Consider the following 26,095-nt stretch of genomic DNA (forward strand, 5'->3'; position numbering starts at 1 on the left):
TCAGCAAACAAAAACTTCTGACCTCATGGTTTGATCATTTTGATTTTTATTTCCGTTAATTATTGTTATAAGCTATGATTTGCATAATTACAGTATTCATTAAGTGCTCCCTTCATTGTAAATGTTACTCTATTCAATCAGCATTTGTCTAAAAGGAACAAGCTTTATTCAATTTTACATTAATGGATTCCAAAAAGCACAAAAAAAAACAATTAAATTGACAACAATGTAATGGTTTGGTGGCAAAAGGCCAAAGATGAGACACAACCCTAAAAATAAATAATTTCCAAGGTTACCAACAGCACAATTACAACGACTGTGATGGGGAATAGCAAAGCAGGAATCTGTGGGATTAGACACTGATCACTGCATACCTTCACTTATACATTGGTTTGTCTTGCAACTTGGAATGTGGGCAATGACCAAGCAAGCAAATATTACCATCCTCAGTTGCATTCTTGAACCACGCAGTCCATATGGCATTGGTAGATGCACAATGTCATTAGGGAGTGACACTGAAGGAAAGGTGATGCATTTCAAGGTCAGGATGACATGCCCCTAGGATGGGAAGCTGCAGATGGTTGTGTTCCCATGTATCCGTTGCTCCTGTCCTTCTAGATGGTAGTGGTTATGGGTTTGGAAAATATAATCTAAGTAATGCTGGTGAATTTCTGTGGTGCATCTTGTACACCGTACAAACTGGCAGTGACGAATGGGACTGCTCGGAATTGCCCACTTTTCATTACAAATGGCTTGGATACAATTAATAGATCTGAGCTTTATATTAATTCCAACATAATCCAAAATAGGATTGCAGGGATACAGCAAATTGCAGCCTCTCCTTGAAGTTGTCTACTTGCAAACTTTGCATGCCCACGGAATAACAGGCAAGGACGATTACAACGAGCAGACTGAGCAGCCCTGATTTATGGTAGCATATCTACTTATAGATGTAGTTTGCTATTGCAATACAGTGGTTACAGAATATAAATTACACAACTCAATTAATAGCAACGCCAGAATTCTGTTTTAATGGTAGCATGACTTTTGTTTAAAAGACAGAAAGACTATCAAAGGTTACCATAAAATACCACAGTGATTTGTGGAAAGAGATACAGTATATGGAGTATAGAGTGACTTTTTATTTTTGCAATTTAATCTTGCATGTAGGCATTACTAATAAGGTCAGCATTTATTGCCCATTCTTAACTGCTCGAAAATGCAGTGGAGAGTTGCCTCCTTCAAATTCTGCAGTACTGTGGGCAGCACAGTGGCTCAGAGGTTAGTACTGCTACCTCACAGTACCAGGGAACTGGGTTCAGTTCCAGCCTTGGGTGACCGTAAATGTTTGCATTCTCTCCGAATCAGTGTGTCTTTCCACCAGGTGTTCTGATTTCCTCTCTCAGTCCAATAATGTGTAAGGTAAGTGGACGAATCAGGGTAAATTGTGCCATAGTGACCGGGAATGTACAAGATGGTGGATTAGCCATTGTAAATGCAATGTTATGGGGATAGGGTGGTATGGTCTTTGGAAGGTTGATGCAGACTCTAGGGACCAAATGCATTGTAGGGATTCTATGAATCCTTTGGGAAAAGAACTCCCACGGATGTAGTGGTTCAAACGTTCTAGAATTTTGATTCAGTGATGACAAAGGAACAATAACATAATTTCAAGTCAAGAGGATCTATGACTCAAAGGGGATGGGCTTTTCATGCACCTGATGCCCTTCTTCTCTGTGATAGAGGCCACAGGTTTTTACACAGTAACATTGGATACAGATAGTAATTTGTAGAAATCTTCACAGTAACCCATATTGTTTTTATTTACTGTATATAGGCAAAGCAAACTGCAGAAACCAGAAATGCAAGTGTAACTTCCTATGAGAATTTCCTATTGTCAGCTAATCTTCTAAAACATCCACTTGTTGCTCTGTTGAAATAGTAAACCACCACTGTGGTTGTACCTACATGCAGATAGACTGCAATCATTCACAAAAGTGGTTTATTAACACCTTCTCTGCAGCAGTTCTAGATAGCTAATAAATATTAGCTTGCTCAACTTCCTCAATGGCTGGCACAAAGGTTGCGAGAGTCTGTTAGAATATGCATTTATTTGAGCTGATTTTTTTCCTACTCCTGTTATCTTTGCTTCATTAAGTTACTTGTTTTTCTTCAAGAGCCAAGTCATAATTTCCATGCTTTTAACAAATAAAGGCAATTGCATAAACTTAAGCATCAATGTCTCCAAGTCTCCATTTCCACCATGTGCAACAGCTTGATTCTACCTCAAGAAATTACAAAGACCTGCTTATCACTGCATTTAGTGTGCTAAACAAAACATTACATAAATTGCTGAGATTGGAAAAGCAGACATCAAAGGAATTGGGGCAGGTAGATGGAAGAGGAGAAATAATTGTGGTACAGAGGATTTTCAACTTGGATGAGCTGTGAAGCCATTGTTGTTTGAGCGACTAGTGCACATTACAATCCACATCCTCCAACTTATCTTAAGAAACACAGTGGGAGACACACAAATGAAAATAGTTTACCTCATGGTATGTATCCTCCAACTCTCCATCATAAATCCAGCGGTAAAGGAAGTTAAGGATGGGATGTGATACGAGGCTGAGAATGTGTTGCACCAGTGATCTCATGTATGGGTCTCCAGTCTTAGTATAAGCATGGACAGCAGATGCTAACTCTCCGCCTTTCCTTCCTGAGCAAACCAAAACAGGAAATTACACCACCCTTTCTAAATTTAAGAACATTTTATACCTTTAAGGAATTTAGCTTGTTTTATCTAGAAAGCCCAGCATTGTCTGTGTTTCTATCCTTCAATCTTTACACAGTTATATAAGCTTTCATTTACAGAATATACATTAGAAATATATACCTCACAACATGATGCCATCAATTTCAGAATGGCCTGAGGGCCACAACTGAATCTCCAGCTAATCTTCACAAGTTGCATAAAGTTAAACACAATTAATACATAATGAAAAAATGAATCCAGAACATTTGAACTTCTGCACTAATAAATCTGACCTTATTTCACATTTTTCTGTACTATTTTATCTCACAAGTAGAAATTTGCAAAAAACAAACTGCAACTCACCTCAACAATTCCATAAACTAACTCTTTCACTCTCTAACATCTCCCCACTTACAGATGGTTTCTCAAACAATGTGTTTCATGTCATTCATGACCAGTCCATCCCAATATTAACACAATCTGTGAATAAGAGCGACAACCTACATTGTCTGTCTCTTAGTGACCCATTCGTCCTTTCAGCCCAGATTCCTGGTTTTAGGAGTCTGTTCCACACACACCAGATTCCATTAATGGATTCTCTCACACTCTTCAACCCTTCAATAATCTTGGCCCACCTGCATCCTTCGCTCTGCCAGAGAAGGAAATTTTCCCTAGCTCCTCCCAGGTCAGATTCCTTAAACTAATTATAAATTTGTTTCTCTTTTCTGTACTGACTCCAGTTCCAAGGCATCTTTGCTGCAGCACTCTGGATGAAAATGTGGCCAGTGCTCGAATTGTTGGGGCTCCAAGTTTCAGGCTGCATCCAATGCTCCAACTGAGGTTGCCTAATGTATTATCCCCTGTAAAAACCAATACTCTACTGACCTAATAATAAATGCAATGATATCGTTACTTTTTTCTTGTGCAGTTACGCATTAAACTGGTGACCCTGAATTTTACATCAATAGCCCAGATCATACTCCTGAGTGGTGTCCTTTAATTCAGAGATAGTTCGCTGTTTACTATCTTTGATTTCCCCATTGCCAATCTCATTAGATTAGATTAGATTAGATTACTTACAGTGTGGAAACAGGCCCTTCGGCCCAACAAGTCCACACCGCCCCGCCGAAGCGTAACCCACCCATACCCCTACCCCTACCCCTACATCTACATCTACCCCTTACCTAACACTACGGGCAATTTAGCATGGCCAATTCACCTGACCTGCACATCTTTGGACTGTGGGAGGAAACCGGAGCACCCGGAGGAAACCCACGCAGACACGGGGAGAACGTGCAAACTCCACACAGTCAGTCGCCTGAGGCGGGAATTGAACCCAGGTCTCTGGCGCTGTGAGGCAGCAGTGCTAACCACTGTGCCACCGTGCCGCCCTATCTGTACTATCTGTACTAAATATTACTAGGCACTCATTAATCCACCTCCACAAAGTAACTAGTTTCTTCAGCTTTTGGATTGTCTGGTCTTTTATCATATGACCTCCCCCATTGTAACTTGTAGCAGATTTCACACTTTGGCTTCAGTCCTAAGCTATTTCTTGTATGCTATAAATAGTAATCAACTCACCAATGATCTCTTGGACACCCGCTAGCATTCCTTTACCATTTTGTTTCAGTTCCATTCACAACTACTCGTAAAATATTCAGTTAAGCAAATGAGTTGAGTTTGTCACCAACAGGAGCACTTAGATGAAATAAATGTTAACATCCAATTTGGTTCCTGGTTGCATCTTCCAAATGACTTCTTTTTAAAAGTGAGAAACAAAGGCACGTGCTTTTTTAATTTGCAAAATGGTGCTGAAACTTAAAACATCCTGACTGACCCTGGCAATGATCAACAAGTGCTGCAAGTGTCTTCAGTCTCATCTTGGGATCATAGGTCCAAATCAGTAGGCGGCGGAGTGTTAGGCTATTTTCCAGACCAACATTTACACCTTGGTCATCTTCCACTTGTATCTGTGGGTTTCAATTTGAAAGAAAATGGCAAAAGAATTTCAACTACAATTATACAAATTACAGGAAATCAAACCACAATCAACCCAGGACTCAGAAGAATGCATTTAGTGTCTTCTCTATGTACTTGCTGAGTTTAGCTTTCAACAAATGTTTATAAATCTCAAGTGCAATTTTCTAGTGCATCCCAAGACAAAAGTCCTGGACAATTACTTTCAATTTCTCATTTCATAACCCTTTCTGTCAAACCTAAGACATCGACCCTGGTCACCTGTTTCCTTCCTCTCTCTTTCAGCCTTTTCTATGTTACACAGGGTCACCACAATATTGGTTGACCACACGTTATTTGAATTAATCAGATGGTTTTATAACTGGATAGCCTTCCTGCCACGAATGCTCCAAATTTATAAGCAAACAGACCCAGTTGGGACTCAGGAATGGTGGTGCAAAAGGAGGAGCGAGAGCAGAGAGGCCCCAGAAGCAGAGATCAATTTTATATTGTCTCAAGAGCTTATCTTCAATCCAGGGAGGAAACTGGTAGGCATTATTCCCTTGGTTCTTGTGACTGGATATTGATGTAAGGATACAAGTCTACCTTAAAAAATGTTACATAGATGATTAGCATTTTAGAACCTCAAATGAAACATATGGTCCATATTCTGTTGAATTAAAATATATTAGGGGAGCTCATGCCCATGACTGGCCTGCCTCTATGTGGGAAACTCTAGATTCTCCTGGTGGGTCAGGATGGCCATGTGTGCAGGAGGTGCCTCTGCCTTGAGCAAGTCGAGATCTGGGTTTAGGAGCATGAGTGGCAGCTGGGGATACTACAAACTATTGTGTATTCACAAGAGGGAGTCGATGTTTCAGGACACTGTCACTACTGGCAGAGGGGAAGGAGTGACCAGCAAACAGAAGGGGGATGGGCAAGTAGAGTGAGACCTTGAGTGTATGTTTAGCTTTGGAAACAGTGAATGCAATGGATCCACTTTGAATGGTCCAGATGTTTCTGGGGTTTTTTTTGGTTGGGTGGGGCGGCAGGTTTGGTGTCACACAGGGATTTCTGTTGATGGTTCAACCATTGACCGTGTTTATGAACAGCTAAGATGACAGTGTAGGGTGCCATAAATCCAGGTTTGCCAATGACACAGATAGATGGCAACAAAAGCAACAGGAACAAACAACTGTAAAACTCTTATGATTCTGTGATAGAATTTCACCTTCTTCTTGAAGCAGAGAAATGGGAGTTTGAAACTAGTAGCTTAATCTTAAATAAAGGCACTTGCAAAAGGCATGAGATTGAGTTGGTCAAAGTGGAATGGAAAATAAATGCAAAGACAAGACAGTTGAGAAGCACTGATGAGGACTTAGGGAGATTTCAACTCTCAGCAAAGATATATTCCACAGTGAAAGAAACTTTCAAAACACATGATCCATTCAATTAGACATTTCCACAACACTGTCAAACCTGCACTTCCCCACAAATTGTTTATGAACGCAAGGCATAGAAGATCACTGCCCCCAAAGCTGAAATGTGAGATACCTCATATGTTAACTCTGGGCATAATTCAAGAAAAAAAAACAGTTGTTCACAATGCAGGCTCCCTTTCCTTCCTTGTGAATAATTTCAAATTAGGACTCCTAACCCATATTTCAACTCATTCTTTTCCAGAACTTCAATTACCTACATTTTCCTTTCCTTTCTCTTGTCAGTTTTTTTCCCAAAGTTCAATGAGTATAGCTACTGCCCTTTGACATTTTTCCAATTCTGCAAGTTTTCAGCAACACAATCCATAATTTTCATCCTTTCAAACTCAATTATTTCCCCCCAAAAAAGTTAGAGATGATAGGTGGATGAAATTCAGTTTGAATTTCCACTAAGCTTCACAACACCAGAGCTATAATTAATATAACTTTGGCTATATGGTTGAGACATGTTAAAGGCACAATATAAATTCACGTTGTTGTTAAAAGATCTGACAGACTGTCAATGAGAAAACTCAACATGTAAAAGCACAGCATCGCCTGCAATATTAAAGATATCTAGTCCTCATCGTAACCTCTAAAGTTCTACAACAAGGGATTTGAGCCATCAATAGATCAAATTACAAAGTTAAATGAGAAAAACATCTTTCCATAGCTTTAACCAGAATTGTTAATCTACAAATAAAACAGGGAAGCATTTAATGGAATTATATTGCGGTTATTTGTCAGCCACAGACTAACCATTACCGTCTTATAAGCAACGATCATGGCCTTAAACCTTGAAAATGCATCTGTGACTTACTGCATCTTTAATCTATTTCCATTCTAATGATAAATATTTGATGTTTCAAATTGTTCTGTTATACTGAGACAGTATTTTGCTTTTTCCACTGTATAACAAGTAACTCTTGTCCTCTAAATGCTGAATGCCAGAATCTACCGGTAGCGAAGGACCTTTTGCAGGGAGATGGTCAACAGCAATGAAAAGGCAGGCAAAGTTGAAAGCAACCTGGATAGGTTATGCAGGAACGGGAAGGTGAGGACTGCTGATGCTGGATATCAGAGTCGAAGAGTGTGGTGCTGGAATAGCACAGCCGGTAAGACAACATCAGAGGAGCAGGAGAATTGACGTTTCGAGCATAAGCATAAGCTCTTCATCAGGAATTAAGTTATGAAGTTGTAAATGGCAATTAATGTGGGGAAAATACACAGTAAACCCAGGTAAGGAAATACAATACACCGCACTGCTTAATTTGATAGTCAAGCCTCAAATTCCCCTTCCATAAATGGGAGGCAACTTATGTTAAGTACAAAATATGAACTGCCAGTATTAGTTTAGGAGGTCACCATTTTGAAACGTGAAGAGAAAATATACTGGTCATTCAAATTAAATAAATATTATTTTTATGGATGAATTAATTCTAAAAGAATTAACTTCAATCAAACTATTTTAAAAACCAAACTAATCATTTGACGCAGAGTTCAAATTCATTCTGAATCACAACTACAGCATTGTTATTAGAATCCCACTGTGGATCAGTTTGGCACTTTCACTTCCAAAATCATCTCTTCACAACAAATCATCTACCAAGTGGGTTATCCAACATTTTGAGCAATTTGATGCTATCACTGTAGCTTGATGGGAAAAAGAAAATCACAGAAAACATCAAGTGGGGCAACACATTTTATTTTCATTTGTGAAGGTTTTTTTTCCTCCATCCAGCATCTACCCATTCCATTTGGTGCAAATATGAACCTTGAAAACCTTGCTGAGACACACAAAGATTAAACTTTTAAAGCCAGACCCATTCGTTTTGCAGCGATTTGGATATTTTGTCTGCAGACACCTTTTGACTTGATCAAGTAAATGGGACTTGAACATTGTCCAGAGTAATACTCTGATTCTTCCAATTTAGTGCGTTTATTCACTGCTTGTGGTCTTTCTTCTACATTGGGTAGACCAAATACAGACTGAGTGACTGTTTTGTGCAATACATTTATTTAGTCAGTGAACAATACCCTGAATTTCTTGCAACTTGCCATTTTAATATTCCACCTTGTTCCCTCTCTGACTGATATTCCTGTCCACGGGCTGCTATTGTTTCAATAAAGCTCAACACAAGCTTGAAGAGCAGTACCTTGCCTTTTGTCTCATCACTTTCCAGCCTTCCAGATTCAATGTAATGTTCAACAACTATCGACTAGAACTCTTGCTTCCATTGTGAATGGTGTGTATTGTTTTGCTGCGTGTTCCTTTCTTTGTTCTTTCACATTACATTCATGTTATGTCGCTGTCATGCCTCATTTGGATGACCTTTGTTTTCTTACTAGATCAATTATCACGCATTCGGCTTGCACCTCAGAAATTGTGTGATTCCATCTATCATATATTTCACTCCACACCATAACAGATATTCCCTTACACTGGCTTTAAAACCCCTACATTTCAATTTTTCCTCAAATCTGATGAAAGGTCAATCTGAAATGTCAACTCCGCTTCTCTTGAAGATGCCAAGTGAACAGTTGATTATTTCCAGATTATTTCTTTTTGTTTATTAAGCTGTATTCATTGAATAGGCCATCAGGATACCGACTTCATGTATCACTGATTGACAAATTCACTTCATCTTCATCCATTCAATCATTGTGGACATGCACAAAATTGCAGCGAACTTGTGTTTTGTCATGGTTTTACTTTTGAAAATCACCGCAAGGTTGAATTTCATTCCACCAGCCTTTCATGCTGGTATCACACTGCCTAACCTGCTGTAATTTACGCTGGAACTGTTTTTGAACTTTCCAATTCCATAGTTTGGCTGCAGGACATATCAAAATTCATGCATGGTTCATACAGGTTGCCACCATGTCTTAATGGCACTCATGTTTTGGCCACTGTCAGATGGAGAATAATTGGAAACAGACCAGACATTGTCAAAAGATTTCAGTCTCTGAGCATTCTTGGACTTTTGCTGCCGCATGATCACTCCATAATGCAGCTACATCAAATAACTGTTGCACGGAAACAGACCTAGTTTGATTTGACTTATGCCTGTTGCATTTAGCATGCCCAAATAACTACACTGACGATTTGAGGGCTAATACTTGCTCCTCAAGCAGGCCAATGGAGAGGTCCCTGCTCTCACAATAAAGCTAGCCTTGGGCATCATCTTGGTGGATTTTTCTTGTTCCATTCTCACACCACATTTTCACTAATACCAAATATCCTCATTGGAACACCATTATCTGACAGCAAATAATAAAGTTCTTATAAGAGTACACCCAAGTCTTTGTGAAAATGACTATCATTCATAGTTTCACACCTTTTAAAAACGATTTTGCTAGTCTCTTCTTACCACTTCATATTTTTCCACATTATATTCCATCTGACACCTTGTGCCCACTCACTCAATCTGTCCAACTCTTTATGCAGTCTCTTCCAACTTGCATTCTCACCTAACTTTGTACCTGTACCAAGCCTTCCGCCTCTTCATCCAAGACATAAATATAGATTGTAAGTAGAGGAAACCTCCAGCACTGATCCTTGCAACATTCTACTTCTCACAGCATACATACTTGAAAATGCCTCAATTACTCCTACTCTCTGCTTCCTGTCCATGCTAATATCTCACCCCAAACTCCTCAGCCTTTATTTTACATATTAATCTTTTGTGGCACATTAAATACTTTTTCTTGAAATCCAGGTATGCTACTAGCCCCCCTTTAACTCTCCTACTAGTTGAATCCTCAAATAGCTCCAATTTATTGAACAAGGTTTCCCCTTTATGAATAATGTTGACTTGTAATATTTTGCTGGTCAAAGAGCATTATTAGGAGTTTCTTAACAAGATTCCATCAATTTCTGGACAATAGATATCAGGGTATCTGGCCTATAATTTGCTGTTATTCCTCCTTCCCCTTTCTTGAATAGCAATGCCATCTTGCTAACTTCCAATATATTGTGACCACTCCAGAATCTGGGAAATATTGGAAACTTATGACTAGTGTAGATCGCCCATTACTGTCGATATAGGGCATCTATTGCTAAAAAAATTGTATTTTAGTGCCTTAAAGCTCTCCAGAACTACTACTCTGATACCACTTTCCTCAGTCATATTAATGCCTAGGTTACCTCCATTTCTGCTATGTAACTTATGCCTTCTACTGTCAAGATATATACAAAATGCTGCACCTCTCTCTGTCTCTAATAGCAGTTGGATTTAATATAATAAATGAACTGCAGTAGTTCAAGAAGGTTACGCATCAGCACCTTACAAAGGTTAACTAGGAAATGTGCAATAAATGCTGGCCCAGCCAGTGATGCCCATATCCCATGAATAATAAAGCTGGTTGATACAGTAAGTTAAAGGAAAAGTGCAGGGAGTGGAAATAGGCATTAAGTTGGCATGGGGGTATATGGGGCCGGGTTGAGAGCATGGGTTAGAATGAATGGGGTGAGGTGGTGGTGTATGGAGTTGAGGCGGAGTGAGAACTAGGAGGAATATTTTATACTGTATTCTTTTATTTTTGGTCACAGTGGTGGAGCCCCAAGCCAAGTTTTCTACCGAACCAGTCTCGCAATATGGAAGCCTCCCGAGGTCCGCCTGGCATGATTCGCAATAAATGAGGCATCTGGGCAGCCATATTTCAAGGCCTGATTTGGTGGAGCTGGGAATCTTCTGGCCCGGGAACAAAATGGTGAGGCCTAACTTTCTTCTTCACTGCATGAAAACCTACAGTGGTCATCATATTGAAAGATAATTAGCTGTCAGCTTAGAAACAGCTGTACAGAAGCTGCGAGAAAAGATGAGGAAAAAAGTGGCCTTTGCATGCCAAAGCCAAGACAACTAGCTGAAGAGTTGCAGTCATGAGATTTTCAAATAAACAATGGATGGTTGCTTAGTCAAAATTTACTGGAATGATCCCCACATAACCTGTACTTTGGAGAGTAGTTGGAACATTGCGAATAATTCAGAGTGAATACCAACGGGGTGCAGATTGGTTCTAAAAAAAGTGAATGGACCTTCAACATGCTTGTAAAATTTATGAAGATGTATGGGAACTCTTTTTGGAGGTAGCAGTAAAAAGTAGAACTGAGTTTATAACATTCTATTTTGGAAAGAATTGTACTAAGTTGTGGTGCCTGGTTTGCTTCATTTCTCTTTACCTACAGTCAAGTTTGAATTTGTTTAAAAATGAGAAAACTTGTGGTGCAATGTTTTTTAGTTAATTACAGGATGTTCAGATGTCTCCATTAACATGCCTGTCTCTAAGGCAATTCTAACAGTAGTAAAGTTAACAATTCTGTCCTGCTAACATGATCCACTTTCACACAAAGAAAATGGTTTCAATTTACAGAATACTATACTTAAAGACAAAAACACAGTCAAACAAGTGAACACACAAGCACAACAGACACTGAGACAGTAAGCTTGAAACTTAAGTGACAGGTGGTCATTTAAATTTACTCAGCCAGGGCTGCCATATAGATAAGGTAGATTTGTAACGAGTAGAAATACACACACAGAACTGACAAGCTCAAATGTAAAGATGCAGCTTGGAAGTATGAGTAACTGGTGAAGTGTTAGAGAAGTAATATACTTTTTTTTACCTGGGAATGCAAAACAGACAGCAATCTATAATATTCCTTCAACTCCTGATGCAAGGAAGCACAAAAGCTCTGTAGAAATAAAAATTTGAATAAAAGGCTGAAAAGAATAATTATTTATTTTCTGTTCGTGTACAGTACACATTAGTTTCTAATTAGTCATGGTAAATATTAAAGCATGTCAGGATGAATCTTATATAGGTCTAAAATATTCAAAATTACAGATAGAAAAATGTTGATTGCTTCAGAATTATGTTTTTTTATTTCAAACAAACTGACAATCAAAAATGTGTCTCAAACAGACAAAACATTAAAATTAAACAAGCAGGAATATTTAAAATAGATCTCAAATAATTCATTGATTCATGAATAACATTTCATCTATGGGAATGCCTTTCCAACAAATGCCAAGCTGGGGATTGAAAGCACACAGAACTTGGCAAAGACCTTGAAACTTTGCCAAGATGAGCAAAGCTCTTCATGCCTCAGGGATACATTTCTCTCTCTCAAGTCCTTAACCTTTCCAAGTTGTTTGCTTACATGTGTCTGTTCAGGGGTATAGACGCTGCAAGAGGAGTACAACATACCTGACCCACAAGACCAAAGGCACGGTCCAAGCATCTCTGGTCAGTGTACTTTCTTATTTTATTGTGAAGCCATCCAAGTTCTGCTAATCTACTTGCAGTATCCCTCAAAGACTTTGATATCCCCATCTGTACAAAACCAAAAAGAAATTCTATGTTAACTGAACACAGCACCATTTCGGATGTGGAAAACATTTGGCTTTCTCCCGTACGGCAATCAATTATATTTCAAAGCTAATTGCATATTAAGAGGTTCTGTCATGTTTTTTAAAAAAAAGTCAGAACAGTGGTAGTCATTTCTGCCCATCAGGTCTGTTCCATTATTCAATGAGATTGTGACTGACCTGATAATCATCAACTCCACTTTCATGCCTTTTCCCCATAACCCTGAATTCCATTTACTGATTTAAAATCTGCTTGTCTCAGCCCTGAACACTGTTAACCACCTAACCTCAACAGCCTTCTTGGCTGGGTGGGCGCAGGGGTGGTGTTGGGGTTAAAGAATTCCACAGATTCGTTATCCTTAGTGAATAAATGCCTCATCTGTTTGAGGTTGTTAATATCCCAGAAATTTAAAGCATTATCAGTCCACTTTTTCTCTACAAGAATTTCTAAATTTTCAAACCATTTTAAACAATCTCAAGGACAGCCCAAGCATGGGTGAAAGGCAGAAAGAAAATATATCTAGATGTAGATTATTTATATGCAACAATTAACTGGTTGGACAACCAAGCTAATTCTTTGGTAACTGGTAAAGAAAGCAGATCAACAATGCTCTATACTTTCAGGCTATTGACATTGAAAAAAATGACATCTCTCCTAATCCAGACAACTTATGATTCTTAACACTTCAATAAATGTATTCACTGAATTCTATATTCTGTTCACTAACAGATTAGAAAATGAACAAGAAAAGGTGGCTGAATATATAAATGCTAAATATCATGCAAGAATTTATATTTACTCCAAATTTTCAATTAAGATCAATTACCTTGGAATCAATTTTATAGCAGTTTTCAGAATTACACATTTTAATAGATTTGCCATCAATTCCTTGCAGGACATATAGAATATCTCTGACCAGAGCTGCCTCTGTCACTTCTGAAGATGCTGAAAAACAACACGACAGATCAGGACTGAGACTTCAAGCAATTGTTTTTTTTTAAAAAGCAGGCTGCATTTACAGTTAAATGACAGGGCAGAGTGATGATGGCCTCAGGAAGGTTCAGCAAGGTAACATATCCTTCAGCATTACACATACAGCCTAGGGTAATCTATGTGAGGAATTTCAATAAGGTGGATTCAACAAGAAACATTACCAACTGCCAACACATGGCAGAGAGCAGTAAACATCTGTGCAAGTTGACTGGAGCATTTTCTACATTATAACAGCTGATATAGCAAAGGTAATTAATTGGTTATTGGATACATTCATTGAGTCTCATCGTCTAACAGTTCTCAGAAGTTATCTAATTAACTGAACATATAGTCAAATAGATTTAAGTTGTCAAATAGTTGCCTACATATTCAAATGTGTGAGTAGCGATATCTTATGCAGGACAAATGACTTGGAAGAAAACTGTTCTGCCACTGTGTTTCAGGCCACAATGATCAAGTTCATCATTAGCAACCCCAGTAGGTGCAAGACCATAAGACACAGGAGCAGAAATAAGACCATTCAGTCCACTTTACCATTCAATCACGGCTGATAAGTTTCTGAACCCCGTTCTCCCACTTTGTCTCTGTGACCCTTGATACACAAGAGCCTATCTCAGTCTTAAATATACTCAAAGACCTGGCCTCCACAGCTTTCTGTGGTAATGAATTCCATAGATTCAGCACACTCTGGCTGAAGAAGTTTCTCTTTATATCAGTTCTAAAAGGTCTTCCCTTTACTTTAAGGCTAAGCCCTCTGGCGTGAGTCTCTCCTAAGTACTGATTCAACCTGTAAGTTTACCTTGATAGAATCCTGGACTAGATATCCCAAGCCTCTTTGCACTTTTCTCCCCATTTAGAAAATAGTCCATCCCACTATTCTTCCTTCCAGAGTGCATAACCTCACACATTCCCATGTTGTACACAATCTGTCGCTTCTTTGCCCACTCTCCTAAGCTGTCCAAATCCTTCTGCAGCCTCTCCCCCTCCTCAAAGCTACCCGTTCCTCTATCTATCTTTGCATCGCCTGCAAACTTAGCCAGAATGCCCTCAGTTCCTTCATGTAAATTACTAACGTTTAAAGTGAAAAGTTGTGGTCCTACCACTGAGCCTTGCAGAACCTCACTTGTCACCAGCTACCATCCTGAGAAGGACCTTTTGATCCCTATTCTCTGCTTTCTGCCAGATAGCCGTGCTTCTATCCATGCTAACACTGTGCGTATGACACCACAGGTCCTTATCTTACTGAGTAGCCTCCTGTGCAGCACCTTGTCAAAGGCTTTCTTGAAGTCCAGGATAACATTCATTGGCTCTCGTTGCTCTAACCTGCTTGTTACTTTCTCAAACAATTCTAGCAGATTTGTTGGGCATGACCCTTGATGAAACCATGCTGTCTTTGCCCTATTTTACCATACATTTCCAAGTATTCAAAATCTCATCCTTCACAATGGATTCCCGGAGCAACATCTTAATCAAAAACAGAAAATGCTGGAGAAATTCAGTAGGTTCGATAGTATCTGTTGAGAGAAACTGTTAACGTTTTGAGTGACTATGGCTGTTCAATCTGGAGAGGAGCCATACCGACTCAAAACATTAACATTGTTTTTCTCCCTAAAGATACTGCCAGACTTGCTAAGCTTCTCCGGCATGTTGTTTTTATTTCAGATTTCCAGCATCCACAATTTTTTGCTTTTATACAAGCGATAGAATAAGCACTAGAAGAAAGGTTTTTTTTAAAAAAAAGGATTTTCCACAGGGCTTGGCAGCCCAAGAAGTACTTTAAAGAGTTGTCATATTGTTGTAATGCAATTTGCACACAGCAAGGTTCCATAAACACCAAAGTGATAATAATTAGATAATCTGGATAACTGTTCAGAAAACCTCTGCCCATGCTGAGAAGTTGGCTGTTGAGTAGCAAATTAAGAAATCTACTGAATACTCACATCCATGTTCTCCTTCACGTCTCATTCTTGACATATTGCGAGAAATGGAACTAGGGAGGCCCTTTGAGGTAGATAATGGAGGTTGAGCAGCAGATAAAGCCCATGCAAATCGTGATCCCAGTTGCTGCCTCACTGTATCTGCCGTTCCTGTTGTTTGGTATGTTTGTCTGATTAAGATACAAGCATCCTCATTAAAATTTACATTTTACAGGACTTGGCCACAATTTAGAACCCATTATATTATTTGCCAGTGATAACTGCGCAGGTCAGTATCAGGGAAGTTACATGAAAACTACTTTGGGCTTCTGACCACACACATTCACCAGATTTTAAAAGTTTTGTGATGAAAACTTTCAGACAGACAGTGGGAGAAGATTTGCAGTCAGGATAGCATCGTCACCCAAAAAGCAAAGATAGGAAGGCATTAGAAGGTATGCAGAAAAGATTTACAAAAACGCTTCCAAAAATATGGGATTTCAGCGATAAAGAAATATTGGAGAAAATAGAGCTGCCCACTTAGAGGAGGAGGAGAACAACAGATTTGGTGGACTGGTCCAAACTTCAGGAGGGTCCAGGCAGAGCAGATAGAACTGTTCTCATTGAGAGAAGGATCGAAAGCCAGAGGATACCAATTTAAACGTGAATGGTGAATCACCCAAAGGTTTCATGAGGAAAAAGGTTATTACACTGCAAGTAATTATGATCTGGAATACATTGTTTGAAAGTGCGGTTGAGCCAGATTCAATTGTGGCTTTCAAAAGGTTCTTGGATAATTTTGTGAAGAGAAAACAAAATGGAGGGCAAAGGGTAAATGTGGGAGAGCAACAAGCTGAGTTGCTCTTAAAATAGAGCCAGAACAACTAAGCTGTGTTTAATGGCAACCTTGTGCTGCAAGCATTCTATGATTCCATATCCTTTCTGTTTCATTGACCTCATCCATGTACCCAATGGAATATTGACTGTTGATGTATTCTGTATCAAACTCTGCTTTACTTGCACACACTCACATGGGAACATCAAAACTGATGCTCCAACTCACACATTTTCAAGCACCTCTGCTTAACTGCACAAATGACAAGAGCTGAGAGAGGACAATTCAATAGAAAAAGGAGAAGAATCACTAAAAATCCTAATCAGAAGTTCAGAAAGTATTTCTAACAGTTTGTAGTTAACATTGATTACTGGTTCATGGGCACTTTTTCCCATAAGTAAAACATAAGCTGGAATCGAAACTTGAATATTACTTGAAAGCATTTGGAATCATTAAGACCATCATCATATGGAATGTGTTGATGTGTCTGAAACCACCATAAAGGACCAAACACAATGTTCAATTTGAAAGTTAACTTTCCCATTGTGCCAAAACATGCAGAGTCCTTTAGACTGAGTTCACTCCAATGAGTGAAGGTTTGAGGTTTGCAGCTCCATAGTGGCACAGTGATTAGCACCGTTGCGTCACAGCACCAGGGACCTCTGGGTTCAATTCCCGCCTCAGGTGACTCTCTGTGTGGAGTTTGCACATTCTCCCAGTGTTTCCTCTGGATGCTCCGGTTTCCTCCCACAATCCAAAAATGTGCAGGTTAGGTGAATTGGCCATGCCAAATTGTCCGTAGTGTTAGGTGAAGACGTAAACGTAGTGGAATGGGTCTGTGTGGGTTGCGCTTCGGCGACTCTGTGTGGACTTGTTGGGCCGAAGGGCCTGTTTCCACACTAAGTAGTCTAGTCTAGTCTAATCTAATCTAATCTATTTTATGAAAGTACTGCCTGTCACAGCTTGCTTTACTTTACACAACTAACCCCACCCAGCCCATCTCACAGCCTCCAGTACAAGATGAGCCAGACAAAGCTTGGAGAATTAACTCTACTTTTATGAAGATAAAAATAAAAAAAAAAATCAAGAGTTTTGTTTGAGGAAATCAGATAATGTGTAACTCCTTTTGACCACTGCCATCACATCCCATAATAGGGCAGACAAGAAAAACATTCAACTGGGAATTCACAAGCTTAGTAATTCCTGTTCTTGGTCAGCAATTAACATCCTGCAAGGGGCACTAGAAAAACTCCAAAAAGCAGTTCTCCCAAGATGAGACAACACAAACCCAAGTTACATTAGTCTACAAAGAGTCCTTGTCACTACATTAGAAATTATTGCATTGTAGCCCTTAAGGATTTTACATTCATATTTTACTTTAATTTACAGATCAGAAGGTGACTTACCCAGGTAATAAAGACTGAGGAGTTGGGGTTGGTCCATTTAAGCCATACACACTAAGACTACCAACTCCACTGCTTCCAATGCTGCCAGCACTCTGAGATGAGGGAGCTCTATCAGGATAAGATAGGGGCAGACTCTGGGGTCTTGAGTAATAATAAGGGGTAGAATGAGCATCTCTTGGCAATGCTTGAGCAAATAATGCTGCATAATTAGCAACCTGAAAAATCAGAATGATCAAGCTTAAGACAGGGTGGCAATAGCATAACAAAATGCTAACATAAAATTCAAATCAACCTTGGCTTCCAAAGAGTACATTACTTAAAATCTCATTATAGTGAATGTGTACACAGCCATAAAGGATATAAAGTGTATTATGGAATTAGCTGTCGTGCATTAAACTTTAAAACTTCAGATAGGGAATAGACTTGGAATATAGGTTTTAGATATCAAGAGAAGTTAAACAACAACTGTTGCGTACAGTCCATCAATGCCAATCAGATCATTATATTAGGATAAATTCAATACCAAATATCTAAGCTCAGACCTTTCTATTCAGCTGTTTGAACATAAGTCAAAGAAAGTCAGTAGCTGTGTACATGCTGTATGTAATCTCATAAAAACAGGGAGTTTATGCTGGAATTGTAGAAATGTTGGTTATTCCACAGGTAAGCATTGTGTGCGTTATTTTATTATCGGACAGATATGATAGCACTGGAGACAGTGCAGAGGAGATTTATCGTGATGTTGCCTGGGCTGCAGAGTTTCAGTTAAGAAGAAAGATTGGAAAGACTAGGACTGCTTTATTTAGAGTGAAGGAGATGGAGAGGGGACATGATTGAAAAGTATAAAATTATGAGGGACATACACAGTCGTGAGGATGAAACGTTTCCTTTTGATGGAGGGTTCAAAACTCAGGGACATAAATTTAAGGGAAGGAACAGAGGCTTAGAGGAGATGTCAGCAAAAGCCTTTTTATCCGGAGGGTGGTGGGAATCTGGAACTCAGTTGTAATGGTGTTATTAGCAGAAACTGTTATACCATTTAAAAAGTATATAGATGGCAAGGCACACAAGGATGTGGACCAAGTGCTGGAAAATCAGATAAGAATAGTTATATGGCTGTTTTTCGTCTGAGCAGATGATAGATCGAAGGGCCTCTGTGCTGTAGATCTCTATGACCATGACTAAAATGGAACACCATACAGATAAACTTGTGCTATCTCCATATACTGAGACATTTACTCAAAAAAAACTTCAATGTATTAGGATCTCTGCTTTTCAACTCTCCAGTACTGACCTCCCACTTTGTCAGATGACCTCCACTTGTGACAGGTACAGTACCATCCCCATCTTAAATGTTGACAGTCATCTCCTCTGCCTCCCTCGAATGAAATTTGGCAGAACCAACTGGAAACGTCTGTCCAGTTCTTTTCTCAACCTTTGATATACGGACCCATCAACAGCCAACTGTGACCAAACTAAAGAATTCTATCCTATTGAAGCTGCTTCCCTTTTACCATTTTGGAATTTTGATTGCAGCACAGCAGTTTTAAATTATTCAGTGGCAAAGACTAACCATGAACATACATATGCAACTGCAGATGCACAGCTAAAAATAACAAGATGTTTTTACCATAGACAAATAACATGAATATATACTTGAATGAAACATACTCAAAGCTGAATATCTAAATAAAAGGATATCTTCATCTTTGGTGGTCTTAAGTAGCGTTAGGCATAGGGAAATGGGTCTGGGTGGGTTGCACTTCGGTGGGGTCGGTGTGGACTTGCTGGGCCGAAGGGCCTGTTTCCACACTGTAAGTAACCTAATCTAAAAAAAAAAGTCTAATTCTATAGTCATGAGTAAACTGTCTTACAATCACATTGTTGGCAGGGACAGGAATAGAGTTGGTCTCCAAAAGTTTGAGGATCAAAAACAATAGCTTCACTCTTCCCAATTTTTAATTAAAGGGAAAACCTAGCTGTGGAATAAACAGTTTAATAATGTAGGAAAAAATCAAGTCACAATAATTACCAGACCATAGGGCAGCTCTCAGAATGACAACTGATAGTGCTTTTAACCCGAGGATCACCATGCTTTAGGGGAAGAGGAGAGGTTGAGAAGACAACGACTTCATGGTAACCTCAGTCAGTGTGGGAATGGAACCCATGCAGTTGGAATCATTCTGTATCACCAACCAGCCATCTGGCAAACTGAGCTAACTTTCAGAATGCTTTGTCATAGTTCAAGCAACTTGGATGAAGAGGTACCTGTGGCTGCACTGTATTTAGGTTTTGAGAAGGCACTTGATAATGCTATTAGACAAAATAAGGGCTAAAGTGTGTAGCTAACATATTAGCTTGGATATAGAATTAGAACCTGCTCAGAATCTAGGAAATATTGGAAAGTTAAAATCAAAGTATTGATTATCTTGGCAGCCAATTTTGTTAGGAGCGGAAGATGAATTACATCAGGATGTGAGGACTTTGCTTTTTTTTTAAAAAACAGGATTGGTTACCTAACGGGAAATAACAGCGCAGATATATTCCAATGAGAAAAAGATTCTAGGGATGGAATTTAACTTTCTTAATTCACACAAATCGCAAGGATTAGTTTCAAACTGAATTTTAAAAAAGTGTATAATTCAGCAAAGGCTGTGCAGATCAGAAGATTGGATAAAATAAAAAGACAGCAAAAAACAAACAAAAAAAAAAGAACTGGATAAAAGGGATAAATTCACATATGAGGGAAACCTGACTCTAAACATAAAAAAGATACTAAGATGTTCAACCTATCAGGACAGACTGAACATCTTGGGACTCTTTGTAGAAGTGAGCAACTTGAGGAGTGGCCTGATAAAAGTCCTTGTGGCTATGAAGATGTTTGATTGTGCAGACAGAGAGGAAGCTCAAATAGGGCATGAATACAAAAAAAGTCAGATACGTGATGGTCACTAATACAACCAATAGCACCTTCAGGAGAAATGTCTATACACTGAATAGTCAGAATATGAAGTGTCCTCCAGCAAGAAAAGCTGAGGCAAACAACAGATGCATTTAACTAAGTATATGAGGAAGAAAGCATACACTGGAAGGGTTAAAGAAGAAGCATGGAAGGAAGGATGGTCTGGGCATTAACAGCTGTATAAGCCAGTGAGCAGAATGGCTAGCCTATACTGAAAGTATCAGCTGTTGCAATCAATTCAATTCTGAACGTTCTAATCCTAGAATAATATGAGGTTGGTTAGCTCAGTCGGCTGGTTTCCGATGCAGAGTGATGCGAATAGTGCAGATTCAATTCAATCACTGACTTAGGTTACCATACAAGTTTGGCCTTCTCAACGACGTCTCTTGCCTTAAATATGTTGACTCAAAGTTATACCACCACGAGTTGTCTCTCTCTAATGAGAAGGAGGCCTATGACGCTCTGGGACTATGGCGACCTTACCTTGTTACTTAAGCATGTACCAAGATTTAAATCAACCATTTCTTCTGTTTTAAAAGATGTTTGAGCTGATTGTTAATAGCTTCCTGAAGTGTTAGTGTTTAGAATTTCAATTCCAAGTTAACTTTACTGATACCTTGCTTTGGGGTTTACGTGGATCCTCACTCAGGCTTAGCAGGAGGTACAGTACAGCCCATCTGTTTTTTATAATGCCCTAAGGGGAACAGAACATATCTGTTAAATGAACTAAGACAACTTTTGTTGAAGTGATAGATCATAAAGCAGAAGGAATCTAAAACACATCCAAACGTTGAAACAGAATAACTGCAGCCGCTTCTACCCAAGATGATAATTCGCCATATAGGTTGTAATTCAGACATTTGAAGGAGGTCAAGATACCAACTATTCTTCACAGAAACTAAAAAGAAAAGTTGGGAAGGAAAAATAAGAGAGAGAAAAACATTTGCAACTAGAGAGTGGCTGAGAAGAGGAAGAAACTAAATATCATTGACAGGCGGAAAAATAAAGCTAATGGGGCACATGCATTTAGAAAAATTACGTCATTAGCTTTGGGACAGACATACTTTTGGCACTGAGCTCTTCTTGAGCGATACCCAGACATAAAAATATACTCATTGCATAATTTTCCATACTGAAGCATGAGATTGCAGGATGCTCAAAGAGGGAGTAAATATTAAAAGATACTATATATACACAAATTAGTGTAATAAAACATCCCAAGACACCTTGGTAGAGCATTATAATGCAAAACTTGGCATTGATTAATGCAAAAACAAATTTGGGAAGATGGCCAAAAGCTTGGTCAAAGAGCTTGACTTTATAAGATCAAATAAAAAGCTGGAGGCTGATACTGAGGGAACCCCAAACTGCTGAAGGTACAGCACCAATGACAAAGCAAATAAAATTTGGAGATGTTCAAGAGCACAATAACATCTAAGGGCTAGATCGGAGATTACAGAGATAGTGAGGGGTGAGGAAATTAGGAATTTCACTGAAAGGATCAGAATTCTTAAAATTGATGCACTGCTTAACTGGAAGCTCAATTAGGTTAGCGATCCAAGGGATGACAGGTGAAGGGATTTGATGAGAGCAAAAACAGGAAGGGTTTTAGATGACCTCAAGTTTCTGGACAGTAGAATGTAAGGAGTGTGTGTCAAAATAGTCACGTGTTGAAATAACATGCAAAAATAAAATTCTACAAATGCTGGAAATCTAAGTAAAATCTTAAAATGTTGGCTCGGTAGCATCGGTGGAAATGTTTATGCCTAACGTAATGGGAAAGACCATCAACTTTTGTCTTTAAAGGAAGAAAGGGAAGTAAAGGGAGGAGGCTGGGGTTTTCCAAATAGAAAAGCTGCAAGGCCATTCAAGATTATTCAAGTAGAGAGTTTGGCAGCAAGGAAATGTGTAAGAGTTTAGTGCGATAATCAGCAGGTTAAGAGAATGGACCACTAGATGGTAGGTATGTGGATGAGCATGAGATAAAGGGCTGTGAGAAGAAGATCAATACGTTAGAGTATACACTCAATGGAGGAATGAAGGGTATAGACAAACAAAGAGACCTAATAATACAAGAATGTAACTCTTTGGAAGAATAAAGTCACAGAGGTCAATAGCATTTGGTTTTTAATAGGGCCACAGAGTACAAATAGTGCAGAAGGCATGATGAAAAATGTATATGAATGACTTGGTTCAGCCACAATCAGAAACTATGTAGTGCTGGTGCTTCATTATGGAAATGACATTAAAAAGCACTGGAAACAAATACAGATTTACTCAATGATGCCAAGAATGAGAAACTATATGAGAAGAAATTTGAGAAACTAATTAGAGAAATCTCACAGGTTAGGTACAGGGGCTTTGTTTGATAAATGTTCACTTTAAGGCCCATGCTCTCTTAGCACTGGTGAAGATGTTGATGATGTATGTTGGCAGATGCAGAGAATTTAATGTCAGAGGATGAGATTACCTTGGATCTTGCAAGCAGGTTACAGAGGTTGAACAGATTTTGGTTTGTTCTATAGATTAGGTGGATTCCAACAGGAAAAAGTGGTGAGATGAAGCATTGCAGCAAGGAAGGTCGTGAAGAGCATTGTGCGATGACACAACTTGACCCTTATATGAAGGTGAACTGGGTCGACAGTGGATGCATTGTTTAGGATCATAACTTGCATGTTCTTATAGAACAAGCAGAAAATGGTGACAAGGTTTTGAAAATATCAAAGGATACTCTATAATCTCTTGCTGTTGACAGTATCAAAGAGCTTTTTGAGATCAAAGGTGACCATATACAAGGGTTGGTGCTGTTCCCGCCTTGCTTTTATAGTTGCTGCACAGTGAAAATCATGTCCATTGTTGCTTTAAAATTGAGGTGCTGCTGAATCTGGAACCAACGTAGGTCAACAAAGACAGGAATGATATATTTGTTTGATGAACAGAGAAAGGGGAAATGTTACTTTAATATCAGATATCTACTGATCAAGCAGAAATTGTAGAGGTGCAAACAGTTTAGGGTCAGAACCAAATGTAATGCATTAACTGCTTAGTGACAGGAGGATCAGGAAATTGGAAAAAGATTGCTCGTTTTGATCTGTTATGAGAAAATGTTATTAACCAGAGAAGAAATGAAGTTTAGGGTGATAAAGACTGTAAATGCTGGAGTTCAAGATGTCACTAGTTTTCTTCTATGTAAGAGCTAACCAAATCTTACCTGTGATTGCAGTTTACGGTGAAGCTCTGCAAATAAAGCAGCATCTGCCTCTCTCCTCTGTCTTGCCACTGTAAGACAAAACATTGTCATGGGGAAATGGTCATCTTAAAGTCTGAAAACCGCAAGTTCATCAAATTGTGCATCCCACTTCAATTCTATATACAAGCATGAGAAGACTTGGATTTTTCATCAATTCCATTAAGTTTTAATGGACGTTAAAGATCACTGTCACAATCCAGACTTTGTTCTTAATAAAATCCATTAAAATTAACTAATTTGGTCATTGAAAGCATTGCTCAAGTTGCTGTCCTCATATGTTATCTATTTGTTAATCATGTACAAGTCCAATTCTCTGCATCCTACACCTCTTGCACCTAGACACCAGGAAGGCATGACAGCTTCTTCTCTACAAAACAGGCAACGATGCACTGATAAACATTAAATTAAGCATTTACTCCTAAAGTTAGGGACAGTATCAAATTGAAAGAAAATACAAAGTACAGCTAAGATTCGTGGGAGATCAGAGATTGGACAAATATTTGAAACCAGCAAAAAAAAAGACTAAAGACAAAACAGGAAAATTTGCTGTATGAAAAGAAAGCTAGCTCAAAATATTTAAAAAATGGTTTCTACAAGTATATAAAACAGCAACGGGTAAATAAAGTGACATGGTTAATGGTGAATAAATGGATGTGACGTAGTTGAATTTCAAAAAGGTATTTAATAAGATGCCACATAAAACATTACTTAGCAAGGTAAAGAGCTTGTGGTGTTGGAGAAGCATATTAGCATGAAAAGTGGATTAGTTAGCTGACATCAAGCACAGAGAACAGATACAGCTTAAACTTGGCAAACCAAACCTCGCGGAGTTACATAGGGATCTACAGTGGAACCTGATCTATTTGCAATATATATGTTCATGACTTAGATAACAGTAGCTAAAATGTGATGACAAAAACAGGTAGCAAATCAAGTTGTGAAGAGGACACAAAGAGAAACAGATAGGATAAGTATGTGGCATAGGATGGAGATTGCGAAGGTCTCTTTTCAGTACAAATGCAGAGCAATTTCAGAGCATCCTGATGGGGAAAGGATGTGTAGAGGGAGTGCAAATACATGCTGAAGAGGCGACAAGTAGGGCCAAAACAGCAGAAATTATGGAATCTTATAAAGCATCAGAAGAATCATGAATTTATGTAAGAAATTGAGTAAAGCAAGGACAGTGAAATAGAGTTAAGAACATATTACATTCAGTGGGGCAGGTATAAACTGGAATGATGGGTTTGCCAGGGCTGTGTCTGTCTGTGTCCTGTAAACTACAGCTGCATTTTCTTTTCCATTTCACCACCATTAAATACTCCTTTGTCTTTTGCACTGGGCTTCTGTACCATCTGGATGAAACGGAGGACTGCAGATGCTGGAGATTAGAGCAAGATTAGAGTTGTGCTGGAAAAGCACAGCAGGTCAATAACATCTAAGAATCAGGAAAATTGACGTTTTGGCCAGCAGCCCTTCATCAGGAATGTATTTCCTGCTCCTCAGATGCTGCCTGACTGCTGTGCTTTTCCAGCATCACTCTAATCTTGCTTTTATACCATCTGCCCTATTGTTGCACTTCTGCCTCTGTCGGAAGTATAAAAAAAATTTCCAACTCCTTTCAGTTTTTAAGAAGCGTCACACCAGACTCAAAGCAGATGCTGCCAGACCTGCTGAGATTTTCCCTACATTCTCGGCTTGTTACAGATTTCCAGCATTTGTAAATCTTGCTTTTATTAAAAATGCAAATTGTTTTTCATCAGGGGATCGCTAGTCTGTGCAATTATCTTCCTCAGGGAATACTGGAACCTGGATCTTTGAATATAGTATATTCAAGGCTGAGTTAGACAGAGTTTTGTAAGGATGTTAAGAGTTATGGGGACAATCAGGAAAATGGAGTGGGGTATAATTGGATGAGTTAAGATTTATGAAATCACAGAATAGGCTAATGGGACCGAATTGAACGTGCTATTCCTAATAATATTATGAACAGGGAGGCACTTGGATTGCCATCTGAAATCTTTTACCACTAGAACAGAATCAGCAATCCTGATTTTGTTCTTCTGCTCCACTGTTTAATAGCAACAAATTAAACGAGGAATTAAATTTGCTGACATCATAGATGATGATCATAGATGCCAGACAAACAAAGTAGGAATAAAACATTGATCTCCT

General features: G+C 38.8%; 1 protein-coding gene across 1 annotated transcript in view; it reads right to left on the reverse strand.

Moving 5' to 3' along the window:
* tubgcp3 (tubulin gamma complex component 3) overlaps positions 1 to 26,095 on the reverse strand; it is a 56,503-nt gene that overhangs the window by 25,625 nt on the left and 4,783 nt on the right. The window contains exons 3-11 of the mRNA XM_072578121.1: positions 23,885 to 23,952; positions 21,290 to 21,367; positions 17,712 to 17,926; positions 15,495 to 15,661; positions 13,388 to 13,506; positions 12,400 to 12,525; positions 11,816 to 11,884; positions 4,593 to 4,725; positions 2,550 to 2,716 (exon numbers count right to left, since the gene is read on the reverse strand). Coding sequence (XP_072434222.1) covers positions 2,550 to 2,716; positions 4,593 to 4,725; positions 11,816 to 11,884; positions 12,400 to 12,525; positions 13,388 to 13,506; positions 15,495 to 15,661; positions 17,712 to 17,926; positions 21,290 to 21,367; positions 23,885 to 23,952 — 1,142 coding nt within the window. The remainder of the gene's footprint in view (positions 1 to 2,549; positions 2,717 to 4,592; positions 4,726 to 11,815; positions 11,885 to 12,399; positions 12,526 to 13,387; positions 13,507 to 15,494; positions 15,662 to 17,711; positions 17,927 to 21,289; positions 21,368 to 23,884; positions 23,953 to 26,095) is intronic.

This window comes from Chiloscyllium punctatum, chromosome 9 (assembly GCF_047496795.1).
Source record: "Chiloscyllium punctatum isolate Juve2018m chromosome 9, sChiPun1.3, whole genome shotgun sequence".
NCBI classification, from domain to species: domain Eukaryota; kingdom Metazoa; phylum Chordata; class Chondrichthyes; order Orectolobiformes; family Hemiscylliidae; genus Chiloscyllium; species Chiloscyllium punctatum.